The sequence below is a fragment of the Rhinopithecus bieti genome, unplaced genomic scaffold (genome assembly GCF_001698545.2).
Source record: "Rhinopithecus bieti isolate Rb0 unplaced genomic scaffold, ASM169854v2 scaffold_24049, whole genome shotgun sequence".
Classification (NCBI taxonomy): domain Eukaryota; kingdom Metazoa; phylum Chordata; class Mammalia; order Primates; family Cercopithecidae; genus Rhinopithecus; species Rhinopithecus bieti.
The window spans coordinates 168863-193370 of NW_016811256.1; the positions used below are offsets into that span (position 1 = coordinate 168863).

Genomic DNA, 24508 nt, shown 5'->3' on the forward strand with positions numbered 1-24508 from the left:
CCTCGGCCCCGGGCCCGGCGCCCCCGGTCTCGGCTCCCGCCGCGCTGCCCTCCAGCACCGCTGCGGAGAACAAGGCCAGCCCCGCGGGGACAGCCGGGGGGCCTGGGGCTGGAGCAGCTGCTGGGGGCACGGGACCCTTGGCGGCGCGGGCCGGGGAGCCAGCTGAGCGGCGTGGGGCGGGTGAGGGCCGGACGGGTGAGGGCAAGGGAAGCGTCTTGGACTGGGCCCAGCAGCGGGTGAGGGCAGAGGATATAGACAGACCTCGCTGGGACCCTGCGCCACCCACCTCTGTGTCTCATTTTGTTGGTTCTCCTCCAGCTCCGGTGTCGGCGGGTGGCGCGGCGCCCCCAGAGGGGGCCATGTCTAACGGGATTTACGTACTGCCGAGCGCGGCCAACGGAGACGTGAAGCCGGTGGTGTCCAGCACGCCTTTGGTGGACTTCTTGATGCAGCTGGAGGATTACACGCCTACGGTGGGCTTCCGCCCCAACAAGGCCACCTAGCCTGCTGTCACAACTTTTCAGCCATATCTCCGTGCTTTTCAGCATCCTCTGATGTTTGCTCCCCTAGTCACTCTTCTGTTTTTGCCCTCTGCTCACCCAAACCGTGAGCTTCCTGATAACCAGGTCTATCCGACATTTCCCTCACCCTCCTCCCACTCTGCTGACAGTTCTCTTAATTGATTTCTTAGATCCCAGATGCAGTGACTGGTTACTACCTGAACCGTGCTGGCTTTGAGGCCTCAGACCCACGCATGTGAGTAAACCCAGCGCAGGTTAGTTTTGGGTGCTTGTGCAGTGTGTTGTCCATCTCCTTCTCATCTAAGTTTTTTCTCTCTAGAATTCGGCTCATCTCCCTAGCTGCCCAGAAATTCATCTCAGATATTGCCAATGATGCCCTACAGCACTGCAAAATGAAGGGCACAGCCTCTGGCAGCTCCCGGAGCAAGAGCAAGGTGTGAGGGGAGGCTCATTGAATCACTAATAACTTTCCACAACAGTGGAAACTTATCCTGCCACCCCTTTGGGGAAACTGAATCCTAGGGGAGGTGTAAGACTTACTCAGGGTCACCCATCTGGGATTGAAGGCTGGGATTCCTGTGCTCAGTTGGTGCTCTTCCCTCTTCCCTCAGGACCGCAAGTATACTTTAACCATGGAGGACTTGACCCCTGCCCTCAGCGAGTATGGCATCAATGTGAAGAAGCCGCACTACTTCACCTGAACCACCCAACCTAAATGTACTTGTCTGTCCCCATGTCCCCATACCAGCCTGTTTTCATAATAAACTTTATTGTGACAGGCAGGGCTGATCCCTCCCATGTTGGGAGACACCATGTGGCAAGTGACAAAGCTCTGAGCCCGCCCCTTTTGGGGCCACAGTGGTAGGGATGGGGAAGGGGATGGACCCCATGGCTGGGGTAGTACCATGACTGGAGGCAGGGGAGGCAACCAGAGGCCTGCTGCTTTGGGGAGGTGCATTCCCCAACCATGTCCTGACACTTCTGGAGTTCAGGCAAGGACCTTCCAGTCCTACTTGTCCTGCATCTTCTCCAGGATAGGCACAATCATATCAAATTTGGGTCGCTTTGCAGGGTCTTCATTCATGCAGATCTTCATGAGCTTACACACATGAGGGGAAATACCTGGTGGGATGGTAGGCCGAAGGCCTTCCAATGCCACCTGTGAATACAAGAAAAAACTGAGCCTCACAATTTGAGTCTGTCATGTAGAGAGAAGCCACTGGCCCCTGGGACAGGATAACTGTATATCTGAATAAATATGGGAGGAGCCCAGGCCACTACAGTTACTTTCACCATAACCAACCACTCCCCCAACACAAATGTATGCTGTTCTGCTCTCACCTTCATTCCAATCTCCATATTGGAAAGATCAGCAAAGGGTACCTCCCGTGTCACCAGTTCCCACAGAAGCACTGCAAAACTCCACATGTCTGCTGAGCGTCTGTTTGTGTCTTCAGGCTTCTTCTGCAGAGCTAGAGGGATAGGGCTTGTCTGTTCTGGCCCCCTGGCCTTTCCTGTCTCTGCCCCCTTCCACTACTTCTGAGGTGGTCCTTTTTCACCTCCCAACATGATGACTTCACCCACCTTCAGGGGCTACCCAGGCAGGTGCATACATGCGACCAGGACATTGGAAAGAGAACTTGACATCAGCCATGCTAATTCGGGCAGTCATGTCCTCATCAATCTGAGGAAGAGAAAACAGAAGGAGATAAGTCATAGATAGGCAAAGGGCTTTTGGGGCCTGGGCCAGGAGTGAGCTTGTGGCCTCACCATTACACTACGGCTATTGAGCGCATGTCGTGGGATGAGGGGCTCTAGTGTGTGTAAGAAGGCCATGCCCCTCGCCATGTCCAAAGCAAACTTCACAGCCTGGCTCTGGTCTACGACGAAATCTGAGAGGAGGCAAAAGTTCAAATAGTTCAGAGAGGCTCATGCACCCTCTCTCCCATTTCCTCCCCAAGGAAATTCAACATCCCTACTCACTGGTGCCTTCATGTAGTACATTGTAGAGGGATCCATATGGCATCCAGTGTGTGATGAGAGTAGGATGAGGAGCAGGTGGAGACTGACAGGCACCTAGCACTGGGAGCACATTTGGATGCGAGAAAATCCTGGAAGAGGGAGCGAGTGGTTGAGACCCAGTATAAAAGATCTCTTTCAGTGCTATTCAGGGTTCCCTGGAACTAACAGCTTCCAGGTTACGCCTTGCACTACCTGAGCCGAGGACACTCTTCATTAAAGTCCCTGCTCTTCCTTGTACTCCAGTCTCGAACCTTCAGCACCTTCACGACAATGTCATTGCCCTGCCAGCGACCCTTCCAGAGCTGAAGAACAGGTAGAGGTTAGGAGGCTTTTACTGTTGCTACCACTTCCTTGCCCACTAACTGGAGGAAAAACTTAAACCAGGTACAAAGCAGGTAATTTATGGGGGTTTAGTGAGGGAAGGGCAAGAAGGGCAGGGGTCACCTCTCCAGAGTGATTCTCGTTGAGCTTCGTCAGGAAGTTAAGCTGTTTGAAGTCAATGCCAGAGTGTTTGTTCAGGGTTCCATTTCCTAAGAGTGTGGGCAGGTCAGGTACCCAGCTTCACCCTAACCCAGGCCCAAGAGGCCAGGATTATCTCCTTTTACAACCCTTCTTCCCACAGTGGTGACTCACGGGGCCGAGTGCGGGTGGTCCCCTTCCAGAATGTGTCCTTGTATGGAATACGGTTGAGATTCTGGCCCATCTTCTCTGCCCGCTCTAGGGAAGAAAACCAACGTGAGCTGTGGTACAGAGGGGGAAGACAGGTGGGAAGGGACAAGACACAAGCTAGGGGGTGGGGAGATGGACCTCGGAGAAGCTCTCTCAGGGGTGCCTTGGCTTTGTCCACAGGCATCTCTCCATACTTGTTACAGATGCTGACAAGGGCCCCATTTGCCACCAGGTCCTGGAATGAAAAGGCCATTATGATGAGAGCCGCTGCTGCCTCGCTGGCAGTCAATGAACCAACCATGAATGCACAAATGTAGTACTTAATCCTGTGAGTGTCACACAGTAGTACTGACAGAATGGGTTGAGGGTTCCAAAATCTCCCACCCAGGCTGACTTTACTTCCTCCCCATCTCAGGACTTGAGGGCTGAGTACTCACCTCTGCCACTTGGTCTTGTCCCCAAAAACAGGCATAGTGCAGGGGCACATTCCCATGTTCATTCACTGCATTGATGTCTGCCTTGTACTGCAATAGCTGGACCCCATGGCCAGACAAAAAGAAGAGGCAGAAGGTACAGTCAGTCTCAAATGAGATACTGGTGTCAGGGCACAGGAAAAGGGGGAAGAGTACACATACTTTCTGCTGTATGTTACAGTGCCTGTGACTGATCCTCATGGCATGTATGTGATGTGGATGACGAAAGGGTTTGTACGTACCTTCTGTACAATATCACGGTGTCCATGACTGGCTGCCAGATGCAGGGGGGTGTCATCCCCACGGTTCATTACATTGATCCGTGCCCCCCGCATGATCAACATCTCAACCACAGCAGAGCGGCCCTCTCGGCAGGCCCAGTGCAAGGGGGAGAAGCCATGATCGTCCCTTTGAGGAAGGGGCAATGGTCATTGAGCTGGAGGTGGGATGGGGCAAAGGTTTTGATTCCTGAAAAACTGATAATTACATACTCTCTGGGAAGGCTTACCTCTCTAGGACTGTGATTCTCATTCATGCCAGCAACTCCCAAAGCTGTCCATTTCAGACCTTCCCCTGAGCTTCAAACCAAACCAACCACCTATATACCTCAACAACCTCTATAAAAAATTTTGTTATCTTCACCATATCCCACATCTCATTTCATTAGGTCGTAGCGCTCTTCCCCTGGTTTCTCCTGCACCCCTTCTGCAACATCTATTGGTTCTTTCCGTTTTCCACCACATCTTATATATCCCCCTACTTCAGCACTTGTCGCACTGGATTGTAAAAATCTGTTAGTGGACTGTCTTGTCTGTTAGATTTTAAGTTTCGTGAGGGAATGGATTGACAGCAGCTGTTTGGTGCATGTTAGTTGGGGAGTAGGGTGTCTTGGAGAAGGCAGGCCACAACTTAAAGGAGAGGGAACAAACTTACTATTTGGCTCTGGTACTGTAACTAACATCTAAAAATGGAATGGAATTTAAATGATGTTTTGGAAGGGTTTATATTGAAAAGGAGAAATCCTTTTGACTACTGATGAGGCAGATAACAAACCACCATGCAAAGCAGGATTCCCTTACTTAGCAATCCTGTGCACAGAAAACAGAAGAAAATGAGAATGGCTGTTTTGGGATGAAAACGATACCTTATTTTTTTCTTTTCCAAGAGATATGTATTTTATAAAGTAAAATAAGTATACAAACAAAACAAAACAATTGGTTTGGAGCTGGGCCTGCCTGACAGCCTGGGGCCATAAAAGGAAATTCCCTCTAGTTCGGGGCTGCAGATTCAAGGGGTGGAACAGGGGGCGGTCCGTGGTCTGGGCCAGCAGCCTCCGGATGCCTTAGTGCTGTGGTCACTTCCTGTGTGCGACTCTAGGCAAGGCTTGGAGCTGATCAGGAGTCTGGCCATCCAGATGCCCCTACAGCTGAAGGGGTTGGGGGTGTGGCCTTTTACTTAATCATTTTCCTCCACAACTTGCTGGCATCTGCTAACACAGAAATAGCCAAAAGCTTTCCCTAGAGGTGGGATATCCCCAGGAAGCATTACACCCCCTGTTTATCAGCTGGTCTTGCCTCCTAGACCTTTAATTTGTGCCCTGACTTATCAGCTTCCAGTACTGGGCAGGCCAAACTCTGGGGGCAAAAGTATGGGCACAAGGGTTCTGTTCACTATCAAGCTGCCTGCCACCTCAGGGCCTGGACTTTTATCTCAAGGAATCCTGCAAGGAATTAACCCCTTCTTCATATCCAGCATACAGCCAACTTAGGCCCCCATACTTTACCCCTCAAACCAGCACCACAACCATCCAGTTTCATTAATGCCACCCCTTTTCCTTCTGGCAACATCTTCCTAGAGTCTTCCTAGATGCTAGGTCCACTGGACAACTGCCTAAGCCTGTATTTCCTCACCAACAAAACAGTAACAGTGCTTACTGTCTTTATCAGGGTACCCTTTGAGAATTATGTGAAAAATGGAACAAATGACTTTGCAAAGTATTAAAGAGAAATAGTGTAGAACCTAATGGGAACCAGTGAAGTCTAGACTAAGATGACAGGTGATCCTGACCTGTCAAACCTAAAAACTAAACTCTACCAATCTTAAAAAATAAAGAATTTGAATCTGCCACCCTGAGTCACCATCACTACTGCTCTTCTTGCCTTCCTATCTCAGCCAACCTTGTAGAACTGGTCTACATTCCCTTTCACTATTTGCTCACCTCCCAACTTTTCTTTTCTTTTCTTTTTTTTTTTTTTTGAGACAGTCTTGCTCTGTGCCCCAGGCTGGAGTGCAGTGGCATGATCTTGGCTCACTGCAGCCTCTGCTTCCGGGTTCAAGCGATTCTCCTGCCTCAGCCTCCCGAGTAGCTGGGATTACAGGCGCACACCACCACACCTAGCTAATTTTTGTATTTTTAGTAGAGACAGGGGTTCAATATGTTGGTCAGGCTGGTCTCGAACTCCTGACCTCGTCATCCACCCGCCTCGGCCTCCCAAAGTGCTGGGATTACAGGCATGAGCCACCGCAACTGGCCTACTTTTCAATCTGCCACAAATCTGCTGTCTTGAGAGCAGAGATTATGTCAGATTCTGGACTCTAGCACCCAGCACAGAAGGTGTTCATCATAGTCTCTTAAATGAAGGAACCCAATGTAGTCTGATTTCTCCACCCCTTATTCTGAAACAATACTCAGATCAGCTAATACATCCTAACTGCACACTGAGGGGAACAACAGACGCTGGGGCCTACCAGAGTGGGGTGGATAGGAAGGGGGAGAGGATCAGGAAAAACAACTAATGGGTACTATGGCTTAATACCTGGGTGATGAAATGATCTGTACAACAAATCTCCATGACATGAGTTTATCCATATAACAAACCTGCACATGTACCCCTGAACTTAAAAAAAAAAATCCCAATTGTAAGTTCAATGGCTATTTTAAAATATTAATGTTCTTTGATTTCTCAGTAGCCTGAACTGCTGTTGACCACCTCCCCTTCATTAAAACATTCTCTAAGCTTTACTGACACATTTTCCTATTTCTTTTTCAACTTACAGCTGCTCCTTTTCAGTCGTGCAGGCTTCCTGTCCCCTGACCTCTTGCCTTCCACGCTCCTGAGACATTCTCCTTCACACCCATGTCTTCAAGTATCATCTATATGCTAATAGCTCTCAAATCTGTGTCTCCAAGTCAGATTCCTCTCCTGAATTGCAAATCTGCGTAACAACACACTCAACATTTCTACCTTACTGCATTGTCACCTTTACTTTAACATGTCCAAAACAGAATGCCTCATCCTCCAGTTTTCTCCATCTCAGTAAAAACAGCCACCATCTATCCAAGTTCCCAAGCCAGAACCCTGGTCCTCATCTTTGCCCTTACTCCCCACCAAGTTCCACAATTCTTTGTCCTAAAGACTTCTGGAATTTGATCACTCCTCTTTTTCACTCACCCTAATTCTAGTCCAAGACATCATTACTTCTACGATGAACTAGGCAACTGCCTCCTTTCCACCTGCTCTTCACAAAGCATCCAAGATGATACTGAAACATGGACAATCTCGTTATGTCAGTACACAGCTTTAAAACCTTGCTTTTAAAATAAAGACCTTCTTATAGCCTAAATATGCTTGCATGATCTGGCTGATCCTTGCAGACCTCTACAGTCTTATGTCCTGTTCTTCTCCTCTTGTACCCAATGCTCCGACCCACAGAGATCATCTATCCTCCAGCTATATGGAACTCCAGACAATTTCCTGTTCTCTCTGCTCTGTGCCTTGCCTCCTAGCCTTTGCCCATGCAGTTTACTGAGGCTGGAGCCTCTCCCTGTGAAACTCTCATTCAGCAGTCAAGATTCAGCTCAAACTGCGTCCTCTGTGAAGACCCTCTGCCCAGACCCTCTGCCCCCCACAGGCTGTGCTTAGCACTCATTACACTGGCTAGCAAAGGCAGGAGCCCCCACCAGACATGAGCACTCCACTCCACGTAGCCAAGAGATATCTAGCCTTCCTCTCATCCACCAACCGCTTCAGCTCACCCCTGGTTGAGATCGTTCTCCGTGTTGTCCAGCCACAGGCGAACGGCGACTGCGTTGCCCTCCCGGCACTGAGTGAAAATGTCGTCCATAGCAGCGTCCCAGCGCCGAGTCCCCTGGATTGGGGAAGCCTGAGGACTGTGGGGTGATCCAGGGAAGGAGGATGAACCCCAAGCTTTATCCTCTACAGGAGAGAAGTGTTTGTGTTGGGGGTAAGGGGCCTGAGCTGCGTCCCCGGCTAGTGGGGGTCTGTGAAGGTGTTTGTGGCTGCGGGATGATACCCGGCTGTGTCCTCTAGGGGCGAGGTAAAGGCGGGTCAGGGGAGGCAGGTAGTGTCTCCTAAGAGGTAGTGTCTCCTTAACGGATGTCCGAGAGTAGGCAACTAGACCCTATCCGCGAATAGAGCTGGGGGAAGTGGGGAGGTTCAGGATCCGTATACGCTGGGGGAGGGGACTGGGGGGGTCCTCCCCAGGGTTAGCTCCGTTCCTTACTTGGAACTCAGGAGAAGTGATGGGTGACAGGTTGGCAGGACCCCTAGTCGTGGGCAGGGGGCGCGGGTCCTCTCGCACTCACCGGGACTCGGGCTGCAGGCTCCTTCTCCGGGGAACTCCCGTCCGGCCGCGCCCGCAGCCTGCCGCCGGCCCCGCCCCGCCCCTGGTGCTCTTGGGCAGCGCGGGCCTCCGTCCCTCCCCTCCCACCGCCTCCCTGCCCTTCTAGCCGCGGCTGGCTAAACTCGATGGTTCGCTGCGCCGCGCCGGCCGCTCTAGCAACCCTTCGGTGTCACGCTTTGGTTTCCGGCTCCGTTCTGGCGGGTCTGAGCGCTCCGACTCCCAGAGAAGAGCTCTGCACGTGGAAAAGACCGGGGACTCCGCGACACTGCCCTCCCGACCCTCATGTTCGAAGAGCCTGAGTGGGCCGAGGCGGCCCCAGTAGCCGCGGGCCTCGGGCCCGTAATCTCACGACCTCAGCCTGCGGCTGCCTTGCAAAACAGAGTGAGTGACCCTCAGAGGCGATGGGAGCTGTTTCAGACCGCGAAGCGGACGCTGGTGGATCCCAGCGCTGTGTGTATTGCAGGGAGGGACACCTGTGGCACCGTTGAGGGCGAGTCCTGATCTGAAGATCCGAGAATTTCCAAAAGAAACTGACGTTGGGTCAGAGAGAGTTGTTGAGTAGAAGCTGGGGAAGCGAAGAGGGTTCTTCAGACAGGGAAAAGTACATACAAGGGCCTGGGGCAAGAGAGTATGTTCTGTTAGAGTCACACACACAAATGATCCTTGTGATTGGAATACAGAGTAAATGAGAAGGGATGCTGTTCAAGTTCAAGAGGTAGATTAGAAGTTTTGCATATATTAGAATAGAAGCCAATGAAAGGTTTTAAGCAATGGAATTATTTCTTCAGATTTGTATTTTGAAAGGATCATTGGTTACAGTGTGGAGGATGGATTGGAGAAAGTAAGAGTTGTCAGTATCATTGTTCAAGGGAGGGTGTGGGAAACTTAGAATCAAGGTAAGTGCCTGGCCTAGGATTACCCAGTAGGACTTCAACACAGAATCAGCCTTCTCGACAGTACACCTTCTCCTTTGAGCCTCTCAGATGTGAGGGCCGTACTTCCTCAGGCTTTTCTTAGGCTTCAGTCCGCCTCCAACTTGGAATCGACCTGCTTTGTTTCCTCTTTTTTCATCCCCTAGCCCCATTACCATTGTCCAAGCCGCTGGCCTCTCTGCAATTTCTCCCCTTCCGTTTTTTTCTACACTGCAGTTAGCGACATGTTAAATATTTAATATACGTGTGTGATCATGTACCTCCTGTTCAGAAACCTCCTTACCTCTTTTGGGACTGTATCAACTGGAGGCAAAAGCTCAAGGTGAAGGTTTGGAACTCCTGGTCTCTGGCCTTGGTCTTGTTGCTTGTGGCCTTAGCACTTTCCTTTGGGAAAACCTCTATTAACTCATTTACACATTGAAAAAAGTGGGATAGGTGGTTTCTCTGCTCTCCAGCTTCCCAGAAGTTGGGGTGGTGACATGAAAGTTCTGGATTCTGGCAGGCTTGACTGGGAAGAACTCAGCTGCTTCTGCTAGTCTGAATCAGGTCGACATCTCTCCCTTCTTATTCTAGGCCTCATCCATTCTCTTTAGGCCCACTGTCACCCCTTGTTTTCCCCCAGGGCTCCAAGGACCACCAGCTCTTGGCCACATTACGGGCTCTAGAGGGAGCATCTCTTTCCCAGCATCCCCCCAGCCTACCTAGCAGTGACTCTGAAGAGGACGAGGAGGAAAGGAAGAAGAAATGCCCCCAAAAGGCATCGTTTGCCAGTGCCTCTGTTGAAGTGGGGAAGAAAGCGAAGAAGAAATGTGAAAAACAGGGCCCACCTTGCAGTGACTCTGAGGAAGAAGTGGAAAGGAAGAAGAAATGCCACAAACAGGCTCTTGTTGGCAGTGACTCTGCTGAAAAAGAGAAAAGAAAGAGGAAGTACCAGAAACATGCCCCTATAAATTCAGCCCAGCACCTGGATGGTGTTGACCAAACAGGTACCATTGGATGTGTATATGTGTGTGTGTCGGGGGCGGGGGTAGGGAGTAGGTCAACTGATTCTACATACAACAGAGGTTATCGACTGCCATTAGAATTGGGGCTAATGGTGTACTCAGGCAATAAGAAGTACTTTTATGCAGGCCACAGTCACTGTTTCAAAGACAGAGGTATGGCTGGGATGACTTGCCATGACTCTGAATGTAAGAGATTTTGCCTCAGGTGCACCTTCCCATCTCCCTCCCTGCAGGTCCCAAAGCCTGGAAGGGTAGTACTACAAATGATCCACCGAAGCAAAGCCCTGGGTCCGTTTCCCCTAAACCCCCTCGTACATTAAGCCGCAAGCAGTGGCGGAACCAGCAAAAGAACAAAAGAAGACATAAGAACAAGTTTCGGCCACCTCAGGTGCCAGGCCAGGCTCCAGCTGAGGCCCCCACAGAGAAGACAGAGGTGCCTCCTGTTTCCAAGACAGACAGCCATGAGGCTCGGGCAGGGGATTTGCGAGCCCGCATGGCACAGCGGCTGGATGGCGCCCGATTTCGCTACCTCAATGAACAGCTGTACTCAGGGCCCAGCAGTGCTGCACAGCGTCTCTTCCAGGAAGACCCTGAGGCTTTTCTTGTCTACCACCGCGGCTTCCAGAGCCAGGTGAAGAAGTGGCCACTGCAGCCAGTGGACCGCATCGCCAGAGATCTTCGCCAGCGGTGAATGGGGGTCAGGCACTGTGAGAAGCCATGTGGTGGGTCAGTAATAGGCTCAGATCAGACCAATATGTGACCCTTGCCTTCCACTCTCAGGCCTGCATCCCTAGTGGTGGCTGACTTCGGTTGTGGGGATTGCCGCTTGGCTTCAAGTATCCGGAACCCTGTGCATTGCTTTGACTTGGCTTCTCTGGATCCTCGGGTCACTGTGTGTGACATGGCCCAGGTAAACTTACATGTTACCTGGCTTGTGCTCTAGGCCCAACCTCCATATGCTAATCTCTAACCCTTCCTTCCCCTTTCCCATCCTGATGTCTCAGTGCTGGCTTTCTTCTTCTGCACTGTGTGCCATATATAAGACTCTCACTCTCCACAGGTTCCTCTGGAGGATGAGTCTGTGGATGTGGCTGTGTTTTGCCTTTCACTGATGGGAACCAACATCNGGATGAGGCCTGCATCCCTAGTGGTGGCTGACTTCGGTTGTGGGGATTGCCGCTTGGCTTCAAGTATCCGGAACCCTGTGCATTGCTTTGACTTGGCTTCTCTGGATCCTCGGGTCACTGTGTGTGACATGGCCCAGGTAAACTTACATGTTACCTGGCTTGTGCTCTAGGCCCAACCTCCATATGCTAATCTCTAACCCTTCCTTCCCCTTTCCCATCCTGATGTCTCAGTGCTGGCTTTCTTCTTCTGCACTGTGTGCCATATATAAGACTCTCACTCTCCACAGGTTCCTCTGGAGGATGAGTCTGTGGATGTGGCTGTGTTTTGCCTTTCACTGATGGGAACCAACATCAGGGACTTCTTAGAGGAGGCAAATCGAGTACTGAAGCCAGGGTAAGAGCCCCCAGGGCACAGATGGATGTATGTAAGTGTGCATGCATGGCTCTGTGCATTTACACAGAACTTTCTGTCCTCAGGGGTCTCCTGAAAGTGGCTGAGGTCAGCAGCCGCTTTGAGGATGTTTGGACCTTTCTTCGGGCTATGACCAAGCTGGGCTTCAAGATTGTCTCCAAGGTGAGGGCCCCAAGAAGTCTGTACCTGTTTTTGTCTCATGTGGCCCTTTTCAGGGTACTGGTGTTCAGGAAGGAGGCTTCACGCACAGGAACAGACATTTTGCTCCCCAACGGAGGTGGGAGCCCTGGGAAGCTTTCTGAGCAGAGGCAGTACGTAGAGGGAGGTGTTTTAAGGAGTTGGGATGAGGATTTGGTTCTCACTGGGTCTTTTCTGCCCCTAGGACCTGACCAACAGCCATTTCTTCCTGTTTGATTTCCAAAAGACTGGGCCCCCTCAGGTAGGACCCAAGGCTCAACTTTCAGGCCTGAAGCTTCATCCATGTCTCTACAAGCGCAGGTGACCTCTGGATCTTCCTTGAAAGGGGAGGCAGAGCTCCAACTCCAGGCTCAGAACTGTGAGGACTGTTTGCAGCCTGGCTGTAAGCCAAGACCTGGTTCCTGGTGGACCCCCAGGACAAAGTGATAAAATCGCTGACTCAGCCGGGCACGTTGGCTCATGCCTGTAATCCAAGCACTTTGGGAGGCCAAGGCAGGCGGATCATGAGGTCAGCAGATCAAGACCATCCTCCTGGGTAACACAGTGAAACCCCGTCTCTACTGAAAATACAAAAAATTGGCCGGGCATGGTGGCAGGCGCCTGTAGTCCCAGCTATTTGGGAGGCTGAAGCAGGAGAATGGTGTGAACCTGGGAGGCGGAGCTTGCAGTGAGCCAAGATTGAGCCACTGCACTCCAGCCTGGGTGACAGAGCGAAACTTTGTCTCAACAAAAAAAAAACCTCTCAGACTTGCTCTACTGAAGCCTTCTTGGTTATAATTCAAGATGGTTTGGAATTCAAGGCATCTTTAGGTTTGGCTCCTCTTTCCAAGTAAGAAGCCACATGGCCTTTCTGTCCTGCCATCTCCACTCTGCTGTCATCTGATCTGTCTACAGATCAGCTTCCTCTGCTCACTCATAGTTTCTGCTCCTTCAGCTTCAGTTTGCCCAGGCCTTCAAGGTTGCAGACAGGCAGCTGTTGCTGCTTGACCCTGAGGCAACTGGTAGTCCACCAACATCCTGGCTCAACACATCAGTCTGAGCCACCAGCTTGAGACTGTTTGGATGTCCCTGTACTGAGCATTTCTAGTGGTTTATCTTTCCCCTCTCCCCTCATCTCCATCTTTGGAACCATATAGCATCAAGGCACTCCCAACACGAATTATCCTGTGGGACTTTGGAATGTTTATGGCTGAGAGCACAGATTTTGGAATCAGGTAGACCTGGATTTAATTCCTGGCCTGCTACCTAGAGGCACTTAAAGTCATTTAATCTCTGTGTATCACATTCCTTATTTGGAAAATGGTAGAATTTCTATCTTGCAAGGTGGTTGTGTGGATTAACTGGGGAAATTTGTAGCCAGGGCTGGGAACATAGGAGGTGCTCAGTAAACTAGCTATGACTACTATATGTTGTAAGCCTTATTGTTTTTTGAAGATGTTCCCTAGGCTGGTTGGAGGCTGAGGGGTAAAGAATGGATTTGTTGACTAAGGAAGCCTCTGGGAGAGGCTAGGCCTTTCAGCAGGCTTACTTCATAGGCTATTTAATGACTCTTAATAGATTCTGAGCTTCTGTCTTTGGAGGGGTAGTGAGGGAGCTGGGTCTCTGTTCATAAACAACTTGTTGATGCCGTGTGGGGTTCGGGGCATTAGGCTGTTCATTGGTGGAAGAGTCTGTCCATTGTTTCTGCCTTGCAGTGGACTCAGATCAGCATGTCCTGGGAAAGCTATAGGCAAGGTGCTGAAGGAAGGTGAGTTTGAATGATAGATTCTAGGCCTCCCCGAGAAGGTATCTGCCATGTGTCTAGGTGTAAAGATATGGTCTCTTGTACTTGTTTCCAGGAATACCTGACAGTACCCATCGGGAGACCTTAGGTTCTATGGCCCTAAAGCCAGTTGGATGCCTTTAATAAGGGGATGGAGGTTTTGAAACAGGCTGTAGGCCAGAGGGCATGTTTGGAGGCTGGGCTGTGAATCATTAAGCAGGCACTGCACAGTGCCTCTACATGTACTGTTCTTTCTGCTGAATACTCATCTGACTGGCAGTTTGCTCACCTTTCCAAATAACCTAGTTGTTTCCTATTCTACTCCCAAAGCAAAATCAATTCTTCATCTGTACTCTGAAAGTACTATGTGAAGAGTGCTACTCAACTTCTAAATATTGCATTGTGATTCATTTGTGCATTTGGCTGTAGTTTTCTCAAGCTGTATTTATCTTTATATTCCCAAAGCTTGTCATTTGAGACATTGCCAGTGTACTTATTCACCTAGGGAGAGATAAGAAATGACAGGGTCCACTTGAGTGAGATGGATGAGAACAGGGGTGTTATAGAAACCCAGGTTCTAGGGCACAAGATGAGGGCACTGTTGACTAGTCATGATGGAAGAAGTAGACAGACAGGAGAACTTCATTAGGTAGAACTGGTGGGATGCCGAGGATCGTAAGAGAGGAATCTGAAGTAAGTTCCAGGGTTCTGGCTTGAGCAACTGTGGGTAGGCTGGTGATGCCATTCAGAGTGTTGGATTTCAGGAAGTGGGACATGCGTGAGATCTGTGCTAGGGGTCTGGGAATCAGCAGCCTAGACGTGGTAATTAAAGTCAGAATAGATGAGATATTCAGGGTAAGACAATGAGAAGAGAAAATGGCTCAGATTAGAACTGAGGAGCCTGTCATGGATGGATAAAGGAAAATGAACCAGTAAAGGTGATGGAAGAGGAGAAGGTTCACCCAAAGATGTAGGAGTAAAACCAGGAGAGTTATTATTATTATTATTATTTTTAAGACAGAGTCTTGCTCTGTGGCCCAGGCTAGAATGCGGTGGCATGATCTCGGGTCACTGAAACCTCTGCCTCCTGGTTCAAGCAATTCTCCTGCCTCAGCCTCCCGAGTAGCTGGGAATACAGGCTCAAGTCACCATACCCAGCTAATTTTTGTATTTTTAGTAAAGACAGGGTTTCACCGTGTTGGCCAGGCTGGTCTCGAACTCCTGACCTCAAGTGATCGGCCTGCGTCAGCCTCCCAAAAGTTCTGGGATTACAGGCGTGAGCCACCACGCCCAGCCGATTTTTTTTTTTTTTTTTAATATGGGAGGATGGGCAGGTTGTTAGCTGTCGAGTGCTGTTGAGATGAGAGAGAACTCAGAATGCAGTGGGGTAAGGATTGCTGAGTAATGTGGAGGGCCTGTTTGAGGTAAATGGGAGTGGTAAGAGGTTGCTCCATTGTGAAAGCCCTCTTCCAGAGTTCCTGATAGGGCCCCAGAAGTTCATTTCTGGTTGCTTTGATTTTTTTTTTTTTTTTTTTCAGGAAGCAGGAAGCCAGTTTATCATTTGAGAGTGAGAATGGGGGAGAGGAGGTATCTTCCAGGCCCACAGGGCATAGAAATACCCAGTCAGGCCAGACTGATTTATTTCCTTACCTCTCCTCATCACTTGGGCCCAGAGCAATCAGCAGTGATTAGGTAGAGAGGCGCTGAGGAGAGCAAAGAGCATACCAATCCCTCCGCCCTTTCCCAATGCAGGCTTCTAGACTTAGCTGGGGCAGAGCTGGGAGGGGAAGAGATTTAAAACTACAACAGTTGCAGATTATTGTTACACAGGATTAGACATTCTAATTGAGATGTTTGCTCCTTAAACTGATCACAGGACTATCAAGAACATCACAACCTAGCTGCAACTTTTCTCCATAGCAGGGAGAGTACCTCCCAGTGAATAAAATTTGGAGGGGTGGTAAGAGACAAGAATAAAATTGGGTTTGGTTATCCGTGCCTCATGCTTGTTCAGCGTCCCTTTTAGAGTTCTCCAAATAAAGTTACTGCTTCTGCAGTTACTGGTGTGCTCCAGCTTTTGTTCCCGTAATATAGTCCTAAGGGAACACAGTTCTAAAAGAAACAACATGATCTTGGCAGAGACACCACTCAGCTCCAAACCCAACCATGTATGTAATTGCACAAAACTCTACAGCTTTTCACAGAGACCAGTAATTAGAACCTTTGATCCGTAGGTCATCCTCCTTCCAGATGAATTCTCATCCAGGTGAATTCTCTGACCAGCCATCTGGTTTTAGGATACCCAACTCCTGCAGTAACTGCCTTACTGGTCTAATTGCTTCTACTCCTGTCCCCAAAGCAATTAATTTTCCACACGCCATGTGATCTTTTTAAAATGCAAATCAGCTTATGTCACTTCTCTGCTTAAAGTCCTTCAATGGATTCTCACTGCCTCGAGAACAAAAGACAAACTCTTCAGGCCCTATGTGATCTTGCCCAGGCCTCCATCACCATCACCATCTGCATCTTAACCCACTCCTCCCCTTTCACAAAACTCCAGCCACACAGACTTGCTTTGTACTCCTCAAGCTTTCCAAACTGTTTGTACTGAGAGTCTTTGCACATGCTCCAACTTCCTTGAATACTGTTTCCCCAGTAGCTCATTTTCATCTTCCTGACTTCATACCACTATTACCTTTGCTTCTGTGGAAGAAACTGGCAGATGCTCACCGAAATGTCCTCTTTGTGGACACAGGTAAACTGCATTTCCCAGTTCCATGCATCTAGGCATGTGTGAGTAGTTCTCACCAGTGGAAAACGAGTGGAAGTGATGTTTCAATACTAGACCAAGGCAGTTAAAGGGTGGCTGAGCCGTTTCCATGTTCTCTTCCTCCTTCCTCTTCAAGGTGACCTTGAAGCACATGTTTTGACGGTGTTGAAGTCATAGCATAGAAGAAGTCTGAATACCTGAGTTACTATTTAGAGCATAACAGCTACTTGACCAAGAATATCCATGTTGGACTTTGAACAAGAAAATAAACCTGATTACATTTTGTTCGTGAGTTTTGAGGGTGTTTTAGCAGTTATTATATACACTGGATATATCTTCTGTGGTATCCTGTCCACCTTACTCTTGACCACAATACCCTCTTTGTTTCCTTCAGGGTGTTTCAAATATTTAATTATCTTGCTAGATGCCAGTCAACACTTTTATTTGTCCCTTGAATTTCAAATCAGGGGAAAACATATACTCCCAATAGGGAGTTGAGATACTCTTTTAAAATCAGTCATTGTGTCTGTGACCAGAAAAACAAATCCCACTAAAGAATGCCCTAAGCAGATTATTTTTTTTTTTCTCATATAACCTGGAGTTAGGTGACTTGGCATTGGTTCAGGAGCTGAAGGATGTTAGGGATGAGGTCTCTGTAGTTTTCTTGTTTCACAGTCACGAAATGAAGTGTTATTGATTAAGCAGGGATGCCCTATTTAGTATTAGACTTTTTGGAAGTCTCCCTAATTGCCACAGCCCCCTTTTTTTGGCTTCATTTCAAGGGTCCTTCTACATTGTTAATACTCTGGTATAAATAAGTTCCATTATTCCCTATAACATGACTGAAACCAATCTAAAGTATTAACATTTTAAATATGTTTTTGGGCCAAGTGCAGTGACTCATACCTGTGATCCCAGCTACTAGGGAGGCTGAGGTGGGAGGATTGCTTGAGCCCAGGAGTTTCAGGCTGTAGTGAGCTATGGTTGTGTCACTGTACTCCAGCCTGGGTAACTGAGATCCTGTCTCAATAAATAAATAAAACAATTATATGTATAATATATAATATTACAGATACATATGTATGTATGTATGTTTTTCATCCCCACCCTTTGCCACATCTCAGGGACCTGCCAGCAACTCATCCAGTTTAAAGCTGCTGTTCCTCTACCTCAATGGTTTGGGAGAACATGGTCATTATTTCACTCATTCTTTACCTCCTCTGTCTCCTCTAGGATTGGAATGGAGGAGGGCATATTAGAGAATAAAGTCTCAACTTATGTGATTAATGTACCATTGGTGTGTTCTGTGCAGACAAGCATTTAAATGTTGACTCCTGTTTGAGCTATTTGGGTTCTCTGGAGCTCTCCATGAGGACTGGAGCACTAACTGACTTTGGTTGCCTCTTTTTGATGCACAGCCCACACTGCCCTTCAGCTCTTCAGCCCCTGACTCTGACAATGTATCCACAGTCTCCTTGTGCTAAAGTGCCTCACCCTCGTACACAGCCCTCCTGGGAATGGCCCCAGCAAACCCTCAGGACTGGTTACCTTTCATGGAACCTACAGGAAATGCATACATATTTGTCCTGCCAAACTATAAGTGCAACCCAGCCAGCGGCTTGCTTTTCTCACCCTGCCTTGTCCCAGCCAGCCTGACTCTTACATATGTGAGAAGTGCCAGTCTCTATAATTCACATGGCTCCAAATCCTAATAAGTGATTCAGGTTATGTTCTCCCAAGAATCCTCCATGCCACATTCCACCCTGGTGGCCAAATGGAGATGGGTCTGTACATTTCTGAGCTTAGCAAGTCTCTATCTAGAGAATGTAATGCTGAATGAATGTAATGCCTCTCCCTCACATGGGAACACTAATATCTACAAATGGTTCTGTTGGAGCCCTCCTCACTCAGGAGGGCTCCACTAGAATGAAGGGAGCATACTACTCCTTTGTCTTGCAGGGAGAAGTTATCCCTATTCCTAAAGATTCCCATCAATGAATCTTTTATTTCTAATCTCATATACAATAGAAAGTGTAGCCATCTTCTGGATCAGCTTTACTATCTTAAAATAAACTTCATGTGGATATATCTAGTACCTTTATTTGGAATGTGTTGGTTCCTATCACCTCTTGTCATTAGTTTCGATATGTTGTCCAAAGATCTTAGGCAACTGAAAAACTCTAACTTCCTCTTTTATACAGATATTCTTGTTAAATGTGAAGTTTCCTTTTTTGTGTGTGCTTTATTTCTATGGAGTATTGTCTACAAATCTTGTCTTCTTTTTAAAATCACTCAACTGTGTTTTTAATATTCATTCATGTTATCAGTCAGGACCCAGTCAGGAAAATGGAAACCACACTAAGTATTTCAAGAGGAGGACTTTTAATACAGAGACTTAATTACAAGTATTAGAAGACTAAAAGAGTAGAAAGAAGTTGCTGTTGTAATTCAAAAATTAGTAACTGCAGAAATCAGAATATTCCAAGGCCTGGGAAAACAAAAGGGAAGAGGTGATGTGATTACCAGAAACTAGGAGCTCAGAGAAGGGGTCTTCTTTGACTGATACTGACTTTTATGGGAGAAGCTCCCTCTGGGTATCTTGGTGCTTATACGAACTCTGAGGAAAGGCATGGCCCTGGGGGTGGGAAAGCAAGGGATGACTGATCTCAGATTGCCAAGTGGGTAGTCAGACTGCTGCTAATATCTCTGAGATGTGTGGCAAGTTGATGTTGAGTGCAGAACTGGCTAGCAGAAGCCAGATGTCTGCAGCTGAGAACATGTGACAACTGGAAAACAGGAATGAAGTCTCCTCTCTTTCAGGGTTTCTTTAGGGCATCCTATTGGCAGACCCTAACAGGAAATTTGGCAATGGATTCTGGGAAATGTTTGTAGAATCCCGGCTATAGCAACACAGCCAGAATGTGGGGTGGGGTGGGTAGGGGAGGGAATTGGGGGAGTTGCAGGGGGAGATAGGGAGAGGCTAGCAGCTGGAAAAAAAAAAAGATAAAAAACCAGTGTAATCCATGTAGCTGGTCCAGTGCTACCGTTCATGGCGCCCAGGCTATAGGTGCCAAGGGGCGCCTGCAGGCCAGCACCAAGCTGCTCTCAGCGCCTCCCTCAGTTTCCCTTCTATGCTCGTTGGTGCCCAAAGCCCAGAGGGGGCCGAGGAAGCAGGGGGCTGACGTGGCAGCACTGCCCTGAGCATGTGCACACCCAGCCGGGCCATGACAACAATGTCTGGGCTTGGCTCCTACTGTGCTGTGAGATCGGAGAAGTGCGGACAGCAGGGAAAAGCCACGCAAGGAGACCAGGGCTCCTGCCTGCTCTTTGGAGTCCGAGGCCCAGATCTATAGCCTTGGTTTGGGTGGTTGCAGCTGTGCCCAGGAGGGCGGGGCTCCCGCCTGCTCCTGGTCCCGAGAGCACAGGGATGCCTGGGTCCACAGCTGTGGCTTGGGCGGCTGTAACAGCACCTGGGGAGCTTCCGCTGGCTCCATGGAGCATGCAGCCCTGGCTGTGCCTCCCTGTGCAGCCAGAGTGATGGCAGCGGCCACTCCAGACGGCCTGACGCTGCCATCACATGCAAAGTTTGTCTTTCTGTGCCTGGCTTATATCACTTAATATCTGTCCTCCAGTTCCATCCATGTTGTTGCAAGTGACAGGATCTCATTCTTTCCTATAGCTGAATAGTATTTCATTCTGTATATGTGCCACATTTTCTTTATCTATTCGTCTTTTGATGGACGCTTAGGTTGCTTCCGTATCTTGGCTATTGTGAATAGTGCTACAATAAACGGGAGTGTAGATACATTTTCCATATACTGATTTGTCTTTTTTGGGGAGAGGGGTACCTAACAGTGAGATTTCTGGATCATATGGTAGTTCTTTATTTACTTTTTTGTGGAACCTCCATACTGTTCTCCACAACGCTTGTATTAATTTACATTCCCCCAACACTATACAAAAGTTTATTTTCTCCCCATCATCACCAGCATTCATTATTGCCTGTCTTTTGGATAAAAGCCATTTTAACTGAGGTGAGATGATATCTCATTGTAGTTTTGATTTGCATTTGTCTGATGATTAATGATGCTGAACACCTTTTCATTTACCTGTTTGCCATTTGTGTCTCTTCTTTTGAGAAATGTGTAAAATTTCTAAACAACAGATTTTCCATATAGATGAAACACCCTTCTGTTGGAAGGAGATGGCATCTACGACTTATTGTAGCATCAAAGCTTCAAAAGACAGGCTGACTTTCTGTTAGGGGCTAATGTAGCTGGTGACTTTAAGTTGAAGCCAATGCTCATTTAACATTCTGAAAATCCTAGGGCCCTTAAGAATTATGTTAAATCTACTTTGTCTGTGCTCTCTTAATGGAACAACAAAGCCCGTATGACAGTACATCGGTTTACAACATAGTTTACTGACTATCTTAAGCCTACTGTTAAGACCTATACTGCTCAGAACAAAAAGATTCTTTTAAAGATTTTGCTGCTATTGGCAATACACCCAAGAGCTCTAATGGACATGTACAAGAAGATTAATGTTGTTTTCATGCCAGCTATCACAACATCTATTGTGCAGCTCATGGATCAAAGAGTAATTTTGACTTTCAGATCTTATTAAGAAATACATTTCTAAGGCTATTGCTGCTATAGTCTTATAGTCTTATTAAGAAATTCATTTTGTAAAGAAATGAAAATTTAAAAAAAAGAAATACATTTTGTAAGACTATTGCTGCTATAGGAACCACTATAGATAGTGATTCCTCCAATGGATCTGGGCAAAGGAAATTGAAAACCTTCTGGAAAGGATTCACCATTCTAGATGCCATTAAGAACATTTTTGATTCATGAGAGGTCAAAATATCAACATTAACAGGAGTTTGGAAGAAGTTGATTCAACTCTCATGGATGACTTTGAGGAGTTCAAGAATTCATTGGAGGAAGTAACTGCAGATGTGGTGGAAACAGCAAGAGAATTAGTATAAGAAATGGAGCCTGAAGATATGACTGAGTTACTGCAATCTCAGGATAAAACTTTAATGGGTGAGCAGTTGCTCTTATGGATGAGCAAAGAAAGTGGTTTCTTGAGATGGAATCTATACTTCTGATGCTGTGAACATTGTTGAAATGACAACAAATGATTTAGAATATTATATAAACTTAGTTAATAAAGGAACAGCAGGGTTTGAGAGGATTAACTTCAATTTTGAAATAAGTTCTGTAGGTAAAATGCTGTAAAACACCATCACATGCCACAGACAAATTCTTCAAGAAAGTATGAGTCCATTGATGTGGCAAACTTCACTGTTGTCTTATTTTAAGAAATTGTCGGCCGGGCGCAGTGGCTCAAGCCTGTAATCCCAGCACTTTGGGAGGCCGAGACGGGCGGATCATGAGGTCAGGAGATCGAGACCATCCTGGCTAACACGGTGAAACCCCGTCTCTACTAAAAAATACAAAAAACTAGCCGGGCGAGGTGGCAGGCGCCTGTAGTCCCAGCTACTTGGGAGGCTGAGGCAGGAGAATGGCATGAACCCGGGAGGCGGAGCTTGCAGTGAGCTGAGATCTGGCCACTGCACTCCAGCCTGGGTGACAGAGCGTGATTCCGTCTCAAAAAAAAAAAAAAAAGAAAAGAAAAAGAAATTGCCACAACCTTCAGCAGTCACCACCCTGATCAGCAGCTATCAATATTAAGGCAAAAAAGATTAATAGCAAAAAGATTACTATTTGCTGAAGGCTCAGATTATTAGCATTTTTAGCAATAAAGTATTTTAAACTAAGGTATGCACCTTTTTTTTTTTTTTTTTAGACAGTGTCTTGCTGTGTCACCCAGGCTGGAGTGCAGTGGCGCAATCTCGGCTCACTGCAATCTCCACCTCCCAGGTTCAAGAGATTCTTCTGCTGCCTCAGTCTCCTGAGTAGCTGGAATTACAGGCGCCTACCACCACACCTGGCTAATTTTTGTATTTTTAGTAGAGACAGAGTTTCGCCATGTTGGCCAGGCTGGTATACCTTGTTTTTTGTTTTTTTTTTTTTTAACTTAACATAATGCTATGTCATGCTTAATAGACTACAATATAGTGCAAATGTAATCCATATGCAGTGGGAAACCAAAAAGTTCATGTGACTTGCTTTATTGCAATATTCACCTTATTGTGGTGATCTGGAACCAAACCCACAATAGCTTCAAGGTATGCCTATATAGACTTCTGTTTGCATTTCCTCCCACCATGTAGCTGGTACCTAGCCAAAGAGCAAGGGAGCTAAGTTTAATAATACTACATAAGTTTTGGTGCTTGGGGGCAAGGAGTGAAGCTCATATAGGACTTTAGTACTGCCATACTCTAACTCAAGTTTTGTCAGACAGGCTTGCCCTGGCATAGCATGCAGTCATGCAACTAATAATAACAGAAAATATCAAAGCAGCAGAACTCTTGATTCCTTAGCTCCAGCTGCTTGCTCCCTCAAATTTCCCATCTCAGTTAATGACACATGATACACCTAGTTTCTCAAGCTTACAATCCAAATCACCCTAGATTCTTCCTCTTCCTTTATTCTCCACATCCATTCCATCAGTCCTGCTGGTTTTACCTCCAGAATATTTCTTAAATCTGTCAATTCTTCATCTCTATTGTTAAGACCTTTGCCCAAACTCCAATATCCCTTACTTGAATTACCTCAATTGGGTCTAAATAGATCCTCTGCCTTGTTACCCTGGCTTTTCTAGCATCTATCCACCATAGAACAGGCAGAGTGACCTTTGAAAAAATGCAAATTAGATCATATAATCTCCCACCTACTATTTGACAATACATTCTCATTATACTTTTGAAAAATACAGGCTCATTACCACGACCACGTGAGCCACCCCTTTCTATATCTTTCCATCATTTTGGGTCACTCTGCCCCTCACTCACCCACCATGCTCTGGCTGCATACTCTGTTTCTTGAACACTTCAAGGTTGTTCCCACCTCAAGACTTTTGTACCTACTGAGGGCTCTACCTGAATGAATATTCCTTCTGGATCTTTAAATAGCTACTTTCAAATATGCAGAAAGCTTCCCTGACCACTCAAATTATACTAACTGCTCCCCTCTCATCACATATCCTCTTGACGCATCCGTCTATTTTGTTTTCTTTGTAGGACTTCAAAATCATCAAACTTATTTATATGTTGGCCTTTTATTGCTTGTTGCCCTACATTAGAATAACCCTATTAGCACACAGAAGAATACCTGGCTCCAAGGAGTGCTCAATGAATACTTGTTGAATGAACATAGGACCTTGTATCTTACTTGGTTTTTTTCATATGCATGACTCACTGAGAGAATCCATCATAGGAGAGGAACGAGTGGTAGGGCAGGATTGAGGCATTGCCAAGAACACCACTAAATGCCTTAAGAAAGAATTTTCAGTGCTTATGTTCTCCTTTCAAACATACCATTGTGGATTTAGCACAAGTGCTGAGACCACAGTAGAGAGCGGGGCAAGGATTTAGGATTCCGTGTGTCAGCCACTGCTGGGTCTGCCTAGCTTCTTGGATGCGTGATTAATACCAAGCCCCACCCCACCCCAAGTGTACCCACACTTTCCCCTTCCCAGCTGCCAGGCACATGCCCTCTTCTACCTTCAGTGTGACTATACCTCCTCTTTTCTCAATTATGCACACTGTATCTTTCCCCTAGTGTGTCACATTCTGCCTTCTTGGTGTGAAGAAGGCAGATCTTTGACTTTCAGATCTTATTAAGAAATACATTTCTAAGGCTATTGCTGCTATAGCCTTATAGTCTTATTAAGAAATTCATTTTGTAGAGAAATGAAAATTTAAAAGACAAAAGAAATACATTTTGTAAGACTATTACTGCTATAGGAACCACTATAGATAGTGATTCCTCCAAAGAATCTGGGCAAAGTAAATTGAAAACCTTCTGGAAAGGATTGCTGCTCTACCCCCATATCTCAGAAATC

At 47.3% G+C, this 24508-nt stretch overlaps 3 protein-coding genes across 11 annotated transcripts in view; 2 read left to right on the forward strand and 1 right to left on the reverse strand.

The window, feature by feature from the left end:
- The window catches only part of TAF10 (TATA-box binding protein associated factor 10), a 1749-nt gene extending 446 nt beyond the window's left edge, over positions 1-1303 (forward strand). Inside the window, exons 2-6 of one of the 2 annotated variants that reach the window (XM_017893642.1) lie at positions 1-195; positions 319-473; positions 692-756; positions 841-955; positions 1133-1303. In XM_017893642.1, the coding sequence (XP_017749131.1) occupies positions 1-195; positions 319-473; positions 692-756; positions 841-955; positions 1133-1222 (620 nt within the window). In that variant the 3' untranslated portion in view covers positions 1223-1303. The remainder of the gene's footprint in view (positions 196-318; positions 474-691; positions 757-840; positions 956-1132) is intronic. The other variant, XM_017893643.1, reaches the window with a different exon arrangement.
- Positions 1271-8401, reverse strand: ILK (integrin linked kinase). Of its 7 annotated transcripts, none has more exons than XM_017893628.1 (13): positions 8292-8400; positions 7722-7856; positions 3928-4093; positions 3650-3745; positions 3351-3447; positions 3177-3260; positions 2988-3073; positions 2736-2845; positions 2505-2632; positions 2292-2413; positions 2106-2205; positions 1863-1993; positions 1271-1680 (listed from the first exon to the last, which is right to left on the reverse strand). In XM_017893628.1, the coding sequence occupies exons 2-13, from the start codon at positions 7808-7810 to the stop codon at positions 1531-1533; spliced, it is 1359 nt and encodes a 452-aa protein (XP_017749117.1). In that variant the 5' UTR covers positions 7811-7856; positions 8292-8400; the 3' UTR covers positions 1271-1530. The 7 variants fall into 7 exon arrangements, with proteins under 7 accessions (XP_017749117.1, XP_017749118.1, XP_017749120.1 ...); XM_017893629.1 differs by having other exon boundaries at positions 7722-7902; XM_017893631.1 differs by having other exon boundaries at positions 8210-8311.
- A 47-nt stretch (positions 8402-8448) lies between these two features.
- On the forward strand, positions 8449-12519 carry RRP8 (ribosomal RNA processing 8). Of its 2 annotated transcripts, XM_017893634.1 has the most exons (8): positions 8450-8710; positions 9884-10247; positions 10499-10952; positions 11046-11175; positions 11326-11388; positions 11743-11786; positions 11870-11966; positions 12187-12519. In XM_017893634.1, the coding sequence occupies exons 1-8, from the start codon at positions 8612-8614 to the stop codon at positions 12304-12306; spliced, it is 1371 nt and encodes a 456-aa protein (XP_017749123.1). In that variant the 5' UTR covers positions 8450-8611; the 3' UTR covers positions 12307-12519. The 2 variants fall into 2 exon arrangements, with proteins under 2 accessions (XP_017749125.1, XP_017749123.1); XM_017893636.1 differs by lacking the exon at positions 11326-11388 and having other exon boundaries at positions 8449-8710; positions 11680-11786.
- The last annotated feature ends 11989 nt before the right edge of the window (positions 12520-24508 follow it).